Here is a 12,122-nt window from a genome sequence, read left to right as displayed (position 1 = left end):
AAATACAGAATGTGAAGAAAATTCTAAATGGAAAGTCTCCAATCAAATGGCAAAATCCAAAGCCTCAACACATCAAACGAATGGATATAGATAACAACTGTCATATTCCTAACTTGGTACAGGCATTTTCTTATGTAAAAAAAATTAATAGCTAGCTAAACCTCTCACTTTTAAAGAGTACCGGTATATACATCCCTACACTAAACCATCGAGCACATAGCATGATCCCCTTGAATACACAATTTTATTGGATTGATCCATGGCTAGGCCAAACAAAAGACTAAAAGTTGATATTTTGACATCCTCAACTGAGGAAGTTGCATTACAGAGTTACAGTAAAACTGATCTTGGAATGTAATCGGTCTTTGTGAGAAGACATGCATATGTTTTCATACAATCTTACTTTGTAAACTAGAACATAAGAAATACAGCTAAGAATGTCGGAAAGTACAAAACGGTTTATTTTTTTGTCAAATTGGCGTCTTTTAAGATCCATCCATTCATGACGTAAAATTTAATAAGGTGAATTTTAACTTGCGCTTCTACGAAAGAACTAAAATCCTACATAGCTGTTAGTGCTTGTGCTAAAAAACTCAAAATAGCTCTAGTGTGATCATTCTGTATGGATGAATTGATAGTATTACAACAATAATCACTGAACTACAGTCTAGTGTTACAGCACAACATAAGAACAAACTACAAAAACAAGATCTCATCAGATCATAACAATTTAAAAAATAACATAACAAAAACACAGACCGTATCAGGCAGGGTGTTCATTCATTCCTAACGACAAAAAAGATATCTGAGAGAACAGTTTATTGGTGTACTGAATTTCTCACTTGAAGTAGTAGGATAACAATTTGGTATATGGATTCGTTGTGAAGTCTACATGTCTTCACTTGACATTGAATTTATTTCATTGATAGGTGACCAAGGTAAAATTACCTTGATTAGGTCCGTTCCTCAAATACTACAAGGAAAAGATCAACTATACTTGGTGAATGGAATTATTGTAAGGTCAACATTTCTGTTTAGAAGGATACCAGGTATCTGTGACTGACCTAATTTGCATGGTTTAGCCTTTTCAATAGTCGTCTGGCGCGAAAAGGACGATAACTCAATTTTAGAATTTTAATATTTTTGGAGACGGTCAATTTCCGGAATTCCATGCTTGATCATCCCGATTTTTTCTTTGGCCGTTGACAACAGAATTATTGCTGCATTCTTTGACAATAAGGTATATTTAACAAGGCAGTATTATCAATGTATTATTGTGGTATCAATATATGTTAGATACCTGAATTATTTGTAATTTTGGTAAGGACAATTCATCACATCCCCTGAAAACATGATTTTGTAAAATATCATTTATCGGCATCCCCGGGCGGCAAGCCAGATTAATTTCCTGATAATCTTTACTACAGCATTCTGATTGTTATTAATTCCTACATATTACCGCTTTTTTGTCTAGCCTGCAACTTTTTTTGCAGAAAGCTCGACATAGGGATAGTGATCCAGCGGCGGCGACGGTGTTAGCTCACTTCTTAAAAGCTTTATATTTTAGAAGGTGGAAGACCTGGATGCTTCATACTTTGTATATAGATGCTTCATGTTACGAAGTTTCCGTCAGTCGCATGTCCAATGTCCTTGACCTCATTTTCATGGTTCAGTGACCACTTGAAAAAAAAGTTCAAATTTTTTGTAATGTTGAATTCTCTCTTATTATAAGTAATAGGATAACTATATTTGATATGTGCGTACCTTGCAAGGTCCTCGTGTCCGTCAGACAGTTTTCACTTGACCTCGACCTCATTTCATGGATCAGTGAACAAGGTAAGTTTTGGTGGTCAAATCCATATCTCAGATACTATAAGCAATAGGGCTAGTATATTCGGTGTATGGAAGGACTGTAAGGTGTACATGTCCAACTGACAGGTGTCATCTGACCTTGACCTCATTTTCATGGTTCAGTGGTAATAGTTAAATTTTTGTGTTTTGGTCTGTTTTTCTCATACCATATGCAATAGGTCTACTATATTTGTTGTATGGAATGATTGTTAAGTGTACATGTCTAGCGGGAAGATGTCATGTGACCTTGACCTCATTTTCATGGTTCAGTGGTCAAAGTTAAGTTTTTGAGTTTTGGTCTTTTTATCTAATGCTATATGCCATAGGTCAACTATATTTGGTGTATGGAAATATTTTATGATCTTTATGTCAGTAGAGCAGGTTTTATTTAACCGTGACCTCATTTTCACGGTTCATTGCACAGTGTAAAGTTTTTGTGTTTTGGTCTATTTTTCTTAAACTATAAGTAATGTGTCAACTATATATGTTGTATAGAAGCATTGTTAGCTGTACCTGTCTGCCTGGCATGGTTCATCTGACCTGGACCTCTTTTTCAAGGTTCATTGGTCTTTGTTTAGTTATCTTGGTTAATGTTAAGTTTATGTGACAGTTGTAATAAAGCTTAGCTTTATACTTAGGACTATCAACATAATATCAATGATTAGTATAGAAGGCGAGACATTTCAGCGTGTGCACTCTTGTTGTAAATCGATGTTTGTTTACATTATCAACAAATGTGAGTAACATTCTAGGTTGAGTTGGTGTTCGTGGTGTATAGTTTGTTCCAAACCATTGTTTGTTTCTGGTACAGGTTGGCAGTTGTTTATCAACAATAAAGTTGTTGCAACATAAACACATGCTATTTTCAGTGTGTATGTGTGTTTTTTCTTTCTTTCTAATTAGTTATGATTGTTTATAAAAACAAAATGTTTTTAAATTCATTTGGAAGACAGGATTGTCATGTAATTGTTATTTCCCTTGTTCAAAAATAGAAATTGCGTGTTTCTATATTTAACGATTTGCATGACACTATTTAGTACATATTTGTTAAATAATATAGATATTGCTGTTTTGAATTCATTGTTAAAGAGAATTATAAATGTTCTTAAATTCAATATTTGCATCGTTGCTTTTTATTTATAACCTTTGTTGAAAGACTTAATCATTTTAGATAAGTTGTTTGAAAATATTGTTGGTTACAAACTTCCTTCTGTTGTTTGATTGAAAGCAGTCAATGACGCTTTTCAAGGTCTGCCAACACTAATAATGTATATGGTTTGTAACAACATTGAATGATTGAGATGTTTATGAACTGACATTCAGTCCGACCATGGGAAGCTGTGCTCTGCCGGATGCGTGCTCAATTATTGGAGTCATTCAATGCTACATTTCTCTACTTTAGGTCTACATAATAAAAATTGTACTTATTGAAAAAAAAATATATATTGTTTTCATTTATTTTATTTAGATAGCGCTATCACATTCGGCATCCATCGTATTTTTATTTATCAGTTGTCAAATTAGACCAATCTGTGGTCTGCATCCCCTGCATAATTGATCCTTTTACATACATGTCAGACCCCCCTCCTTTATTTCTTTAATGGCTTTCAGTTATTTGGTGGACACAGGGAATTGATTCCCAGTTCCCTCCCCAAACTCCTACTTCACTCCATATTCTGTTCCTCTGCACTCTTATTTTTTCATCAACAAGAATTATCCCTGTTTTATCAAACTTTTCTCACGATTAAGACCACCCTGTCTCAAGCTTTCATCCATCAAATTCTCATTTCTAGTCCTCTTATTCCACAGTTCCCATAATTCTGTCCAACCTCTTTAAAGTGTCCCAATGACTCGCACCCATTAACAACCCATCATTCGACAAATTATATTAAACAGCCTGATTTGTCTCCTATATGCAAAAATTACAAATCTCGTTTTTGAACTCCCATGCGTATTTGTTACTATCAAGTATATGGCATCAATGCACACAATTCAAACGATCTTTTCACAAAACCACAAAAATTGCAAAGCAAATACATTCTCAGGATTTTTAATAAAGTTTACTTTGCGAGCACAAAGTGAGGAATTAATTATAAAACAATTTGGTAAAGCAAAATAAATATCTAAAAGATGTTTTAAAAATAGACTATAGTGGATGAGCTACCCCTTCGTGTAACAAGATTTATCTCTTCTGGGATTTAAACACATTGAGATTGAGATTGAGATTGAATTATTTCCCTTTGATAACAACCAGTTCCAAAGCAAGATTATTTGTTTGATGATTTTTAATTGATTAACAATATTTTGATAAAGGAAAAGGATAATACTTTCAATTTCGAGGTCTCACAAAGGCTTTTTCACCTTCTATTCTAATTTTACATTAAAAACCCAAATTTAGATGAAAAGGCTACATGGTTCATTGCTTGATGTTAAGTTTACCCCCTGTAGTATTTTGGTCTGTTTTTCAAATACTAATTGCAATAGGTCAACAATATTTGATGTATGGAATAATTGTAAGGTGTACCTGTTTGTATAGTAGGTATACTCTGATCTTCGCCTTATTTTCATGGTTATAAATTGGAGTATTTATGTTTTTTGTCTTTTTCAATTATCCTAGGAAATAGGTCAATTTTGTGTATGGAATGATCATCAGATGACCTTATTTGCATGCTTCATTGATCAATATTAAGGTTTTCAGTTGCAAACATGATCAGTAAGATCAGATCTAGGAATAAGTATGAATAGTTGAAATTGTCAGTCGACTTCCTTTGAAGACAAATTTTGTGACTTGTTTTTTTGCCTTGCATCTTAAAAACTTGAGCCAAAATGATCAACAAGACATGATCTACATGCCAATATAAGTGCCAAAAAATTATTTCACCTAGATTTTTGATACCCATTTTTAGTGAAAACTTTCCTGGTTGAATAATATACGCTATACTAAACAGTCATCCATCCTGACTTAATGTGCATGTCGCTATGATGGGTTATACTTTTATTGTTAAACTATCCTCTGCAGAAGTGACACATCAATTTTCTCTAATTTTTGTGCTATTTTCACATTTCCTGACCGGTGTGAGAAAAATATTTCTCCTCACTAGTGAAAAATCTGTTCTCGGCAAATGATTAGTCGAAATTTGATTATGACGTCTAAATGTTTTGTTTTCTTCTGAATTTTCTTATTGTGACGTCATGAAAAAAGGCGACCATGCCTGATGATGTCGCATATAAAGAACACAAGTTTCTGAAAATCTTTGAAAAAGAAGGATAAAAATCATTAGAGAAACAGATTCCTACACTATAACTCGTGTATTACGATATTTCTCCACTCTCGACAGTTAAATTTTAGTTATTTAAAGAGCTCGGCAAGCCTCGCGCTTTAAATAATAAAATTTAACTGTCTCGAGTGGAGAAATATCGTAATACACTTGTTGCAGTGTAGGAATCTATATGCCTTTTACTCAAAATATGTGGTAGCTGTTTGAGTATGATATATTTTCATTGATAGGCCTAATCACTCACAATGTGCCCACTGCAGGCTTTGAAAGAACAAAAAAAATCAAAAAATATTATAAATGTATTTCACTTTCCTAGACACAAAAATGCTTATGCTGAAATGTCTCACTTGCTGTATTTATGATTGAATTCATGTTGAAAGTCTAATATGAAGGTTATACTACAAGAATCATAAACTTGACATCAAAGATCCATAACTATAGGCTCTTAAGAGCCTGTATCGATCACCTAACTCTACCTGGGTTTTTAAAATCATATAAAAGAAGATAAATTTGGCTACAAAGTAACAACACTTGGCCAGCACCTCATTAGGAAAGGAACATTTATGATATGATTGGTTTCATTCAATTCAGTGGTTCTCTAAAAGATGAAATTTGTATGCATTTCCCTAAGGTCCAATGTTGGATCAGCTACAAAGTAACAACACTTGGTCAGCATCTCATCAGGAAAATTCATGCTATGTATAGTTTAATTCCATTCAGTGGTTCTCTAAAAGAAGGTGTGGTATGATTGCCAATGAGATAACTGTCCACAAGAGACTAAGTATTTTCCATAAGGTCCTATGTTAAACATAGTCTTCCACTGGCGGCCATCTTGGACTTTGGTTTGGCGACAAAGTAACAACACTCGGTCTGCATCTCATTAGGAACATTTATGCAATGTTTGGTTTCATTCCATTCAATGGTTCTTTAAAAGAGGACATTTGTATGTATTTCCATTGGGTCCTATGTTAAACCAAGTCCCCCGCTGGTGGCGATCTTGGATGATGGATCGGCTACAAAGTAACAACACTTGGTCAGCATCTCATAAGGAACATTCATGCTATGTTTGACTTGATTCCATTCAGTGGTTCTCTAAAAGAAGACATTTGTATGTATTTCCCATAGGGTCCTATGTTAAACCAAGTCCCCTGCTGGCTGCCATCTTTGATGATGGATTGGCTACAAAGTAACAACACTTGGTCAGCACCTCATAAGGCACATTCATACTGGGTTTGGTTTGATTCCATTCAATGGTTCTCTTAAAGAAGAATTTCAAAATGTAAAAAGTTAACGCCTACGATGGACGACGATGGATGCCAAGTGATGAGACCAAGGACAGATAATTGGTAAAATCACAAAAATACTGGACTCTAGGAAAATTCAATCGGAAAGTCCCTAATCACATGGCAAAATCAAATGACAAAACACATCAAACGAATGGACAACAACTGTCGTATTCCTGACTTGGTACAGGCATTTTCAAATGTAGAAAATGGTGGATTGAACCTGGTTTTATAGTGCTAAACTTCTCACTTGTACAACAGTCTCATCAAATAAACCATGCCAACCAGGCATGTACAGCTTACTATCACGGACATAAATATAAGATGTGGTATGATTGCCAATGAGACAAAAGACCAAATGACACACAAATACACAACCATAGGTCAACATACGGCCTCAAACAAAGCCCATATCACATAGTCGGCTATACAACTGCCAAAACAATTCACACAAGAACACTAATGGCCTAATTGTACACCTTCAAATCCTTCCATACAATGAACATCATTGACCTATTGCTTATATAATCTGAGATATTAGACTTGGCCATGTTATCTTAATGATCACTGATCCATAAAATGAGGTAGAGATTGATCTTGCAAGGAAACTTTTTACCAAATATAATTTTTGAAATTTAAGCAGTCACTGAACCATTAAAAGTAGGTCGGTGACAAAGGACAAATCACTGACATGACACAAAACAACTTCTTAACATAAGGTTTCTGCATATATAGTTTGACCCATCAGGTCTTCTACCATCTGAATAATGATACAAATAGTTTACATTGTCACCAGTGGATTGTACTCCCTATGTCTCACATTCTATGACTTTTGTCACGGGCGAGGCGAATATTAGGCTTACATGACAATAGTGACATGATCAAAGAGTAATAAAAGACTGGTAAGATTTATGTTTTATTTATGAATTTCATAAAATATTCTAATCAGGTATCACAGAAATTGCAATTCACAATAAAATGGACAAAGGTTTTACACAAAATGGTTTTACACTGAGTTACAGCAGTTAATCTGACATATAACATGATTTCACAACATGCATCATGGTGATGGCAGTCTAGAAATGGTTTTTCACAAATTTGAGATTCCTTAGTCATGAAATGATGGACAAAAAATGTTTGTTAAAACACAAATAATTAGACACAGCAAATTATTGTTGTACAATTTCACAGGCACAAAGCTCAGCTGAGATGTTTAAAATATTGAAATACTAACAACACTAAAATTACCTTACTAAAATTTACTTATCAACCAGTCAAAATTAAATATCTTTAGGCCTACTATAAAGAAAAATAATACTTAAAAAAATTAATCTAGTAATCTAGTACACCACTGTAAAAATATATAATTGATGTGTGTATTTCTGTTAACAAGTCTTCTCTTCTTATGTAACGTTAAAACTCAAAGGGGTAACAAATGATTTTCTCAATTCAGGGAAATTACCCCAAAAATGGGTCAATTGACGATACAGACTTGGTTCATTTATTGTGAAGCACTGAGCTAAGGTTCAGCTAGTTAAATAGCAAAAGTTATGAACAAAGGGAAATAATTCACAATTCTAAACTTTAAAATACTTTTCACAATTGAATTTCAATAATGAAATGAAATCCAATTAGTACTTCCATCACCTTAAAATTAAACACAAATTCAATTTTTCAATGTCTCAACACAGTGAATAATAAATTTAAATTAAAGTCTCCATGATTTCACAAGCAGAACTGAAGTAGGTTTAGAGTTATCTCCCTTTAGTCTAAATTGAAATGCCTTACACAAAATCATTAAAATGCATATTTCTTCATAGCGCTTTGGTGACAGTGGTTTCTTTGAATGAAACTTTCAAGAAAAGATGGTTCTGTGACAAGACTATTTGGAAATGTTTGCTCTGCAATCTGTTCTGAAGTGTACCACATCAAAATACATTAAAATTCAATTTCATAATTGGTACAAGAATTTATAACAATGCTGATGATCCTTAAAAATAAACAAATGAAAACACATACAAACACTGGGACTATTGAACAGCAGCCATCTATTGATCAACTAAATAAAAAAATTGCTTCAATTTGCAATATGAAAAATTTCGAAATACTAGTATGCATAAGCACAAATTTTGTTTTAAACTAAAGTGTGTACTTCACTATGAAGTAAATATCATAAAAGGAAGACTTCCTCTTTACTTATTCAAGATGTTTGGTTTGTCCTTTCATAATATTTATTGGTTAAATACTTTATCAATTTGCAGTTTGAATTCATTTCATTAAACTGATGAAAAATTTCAGCACCTTGGTTATGTGAGAGAAAGGTAGTTTAAATTAACAAGTGTCATCCTATTCATGTGACTGACTTTCTGTTTCTTAATTATTTTGGAAAATTCAAACAATTTGTAAGATGTACATAAGTATAAAAGTATTGACTTCAATATGAAATCTACTACAATAATTTTTTTTCACATAATCTGTAACAAATTATTGTTTCAATGAGTATAAATGTATCCCTTTTTCTCAAATAAAAAGTTGTTGAACAACTAACGGTCACTGTACAGCCTTCACCAATCTTACCTTTTTTTTTTAACTATAGTGTCTGATAACTAAACTTGGTATTATTTTTCTTCAATCTTCTTGTGAAAAAGAACCTAAATACTTTGAATTAAAAATCTACATAACAATTTCTCTCAATTGATGGGCACAAAAATGTCACCTGTTGTTTTGTGTTTCAAGAAATGAATTTAAACTTCAACTTTACAAAGTGCTTTTGGTCATTGGTATCGTGAAAGGACAAGGTATCTTGGATACATGTACTGTGTTAATATGGTTATTAAAAAATGTCCTCATAGAGGAGCCACAGTGTTTGGTATTGACATTTTAATGATTAAAACTTTTCCAATATGATTATCGAATATATAATCTAGAAACTTCTGTAAATATGTATATGACTTAAAAATAAAAGTATTGTTCCCCTTAACAGTATATTTGACACACTGAACAGTTCTATATGTTTTTGAAGTGATGCAATGACAAAGAATCATACAGCCTACACAAATTTTGTAATGGAATTTCATGTAAAATTGGTTTTTCTAAATGTTTTTTTTATCTTACAACATAAATTGTTTGACCAAATCCTTTATTTCTATTTTCTGTGCAAGGTACGTATACAAAATCTTATTACAATTTTAAATGTAATCCCTTTAAATTTCTTTTTAATAATTAGCCGTTTCATTGATCTATACATTCTGTGTTTTTGTCTCTTTATACAAAGATTAAAAAAAATTAGCAGATCCTTGAAAATAACTAATCTACACTACTCTACATTCTAAATTTACACAAACAAGACATAAACATCTGTATGTACAATAATATCACAGTTAATCTTCTACATTAAATTATGCATTAAACAATTGCAGTATGGATATGTAATATGAAAACTCTATGACCAAATCTAATGTAGATTATCCTCATGTTGCCTTATCAAAAATATAACTAAAAAAAATAAAGTTGTGTCAAGGAGGTCAGTATTCAGGATCTTCCCTCAACAGTCTTCATGTGAGACAATTTTATTATATGTTTTAATTGATCATTCCTAAACCACAGACTAGAGGTAATAATGTTCTCAGACAGCTTTTCCTACAAGGGAAGTAATTTTTTAAAACAAAAACTTTTTCTGATAAATATTTTAAAATTGAAGACATCTATTGATTTTAAAGATGAGGCAAGACTTGGAAAACAATAGTTTCAATGTTTCTAAAAGTATTACAAGCACATTAACCAAGTCACTATGTAATATAGACTAGCTCTAACTAAATGATTGTGTGGTTTTGTTTCAATAGTATATAGCTGTTTCCCCCAATTCAATGAAGTAAAACAATGAAATCAACAAAAAAGAGGTAGATATCAACAATAGTTTTAGGTAGATATTCTGAGTAATAACTGCATTGCCAAGAGATATACCCTCCATTACATATGAGGCATTCTAATGAAAGAAAATGTTTCTTTCACTATTAGATGATTATAAATGTATCAAAATATTGCATAAATATAAAGTTCAGGATGGTCCAACAGTCATATCTAATCCTTTTACTGTCATCAGAATAAATGAAAGAAAAAATATAGCAATGAACAGGTTTTATATGAAAATAAAATCTAGATCCAGTAAGAGTTGTCTCTCTTTGAGACAAAAGATAAATGCAAAAGGTTTTAACAATCACCTTTACACTTGAGATGATAAAAACTGATTAAATTATATAAATAAAATAATTGGAAGAATCTAACTTCTAATGCCATTTTAAACACATGTATGTACTAATTATATTATTACAAAAAACTATGGAATTCTGAGAAGAAAATGGGACTAAATGCAATAAATAGGACAGGAGTTGTTATCAGCTAACATCCATTTTTTCATCATGGCCATTACTCCTTTTTCTGTCTTTTCTTTCACTTTCACATAAATCTTTACTTTCATTTTCCCTTCCACACTGGTCCTGAACATGTTTACTTTGTGCTTCTTGTAACCAGTTATCTCTATTTTTAGCACAACCATCTAAGAGAGGTGATAATTTAGGGGACACCTTTGCAATTGCCTAGAATAGAAGAATTAAATATTCAGATAAAAGAAACTATTGAAATTACTATAAAAAGTTGATTTTTTTCCATAAAGTACATCTCATCAATACATCTATTTGAAAATGTTATAACTGAAAATATGTGATGAACTTTTCATTTTATAACACAAGGAAAATTCTGTGTAAAACAGGTTTGACTGCATCTAAATGTCAAATAGTACTGTGATTTAAAAATACCAGAAATATATATACAGATGTCTTCTGAGTCTATACAGGCATATCAGTTTATGTTCAAACAATTCAGTATAATGTTCACAAGGTTTTACGATTTATACAATTTAAAAATGATAAATGGCCTGATCTCATGTGAAAACTCAACCTGACATGATTATTTAGATGTATTCAACTCCAAATATCCAATCAAACAATAGATCTCAGAAAAAATTGTATTTTTATAAAGTGTGCAGAACAGATAGAGGCTACCACTATTATGTTCATTGTAATGTAGAGAAACAGCAGACATATAAAGCATATCAAGAACAGATCCTCTATATTTATTTTATTTTCCTCTTTTTGATAGCTGACTAAATATTTGTTCTCATAAAATCGAGGGGAGGTACTTTGATAGCACATCTATACCAAAATGATCTAAAACTTCTGTGCATAAATAGTTTTAGTCATGTTCACAATGTTCCCCTATAAATCAAGTTTCTTTTCTTATTTACCTGATATACTGGCATGCAAATGGCATCGATGAAGCCAACCTGCATTCTGGGTAACTCCTCTTTCTTTTCTCTGTTCATCATATCCTTCGAAAAGATAACAAAATATATGGAAAATAGTACAAAGATGGATAAAATATATAATAAATTGTTGACACAGAGAGATGTCTGTCATTATGTTATTTTGATAATGTAAATGTTTTATCTAAATGGCAATACTTCAGCTGTTAACTGTGAAAACTATTCGAAGTTGATGAGCCATGACTGAATTCTCATTTCTCAAACAACATAATAAAACAACACTATTTTTACACTTTGTTCATGTACTAAGTTCTTCATGTACTTCGTACAACCAGTTATATTTGTAAAATAGTTTTTTTTTTTTAATTTGAAAAAAAAGTTGACATTTTG

General features: G+C 32.0%; 1 protein-coding gene across 4 annotated transcripts in view; it reads right to left on the bottom strand.

The window, feature by feature from the left end:
• Positions 1-7,315: 7,315 nt before the first annotated feature.
• LOC139487897 (dual 3',5'-cyclic-AMP and -GMP phosphodiesterase 11-like) overlaps positions 7,316-12,122 on the bottom strand; it is a 93,624-nt gene continuing 88,817 nt past the window's right edge. For all 4 annotated transcript variants that reach the window (XM_071273098.1, XM_071273097.1, XM_071273099.1 and 1 more), the window contains 2 exons: positions 11,715-11,798; positions 7,316-11,007 (listed from right to left, as the gene is read on the bottom strand). In XM_071273098.1, coding sequence (XP_071129199.1) covers positions 10,807-11,007; positions 11,715-11,798 — 285 coding nt within the window. In that variant the 3' untranslated portion in view covers positions 7,316-10,806. The remainder of the gene's footprint in view (positions 11,008-11,714; positions 11,799-12,122) is intronic.

Source organism: Mytilus edulis, chromosome 9 (assembly GCF_963676685.1).
Source record: "Mytilus edulis chromosome 9, xbMytEdul2.2, whole genome shotgun sequence".
In the NCBI taxonomy this organism is placed as follows: Eukaryota; Metazoa; Mollusca; class Bivalvia; order Mytilida; family Mytilidae; genus Mytilus; species Mytilus edulis.
Note: the sequence above shows the minus strand (reverse complement) of the source record. Positions and strands in the feature narration are given on the sequence as shown.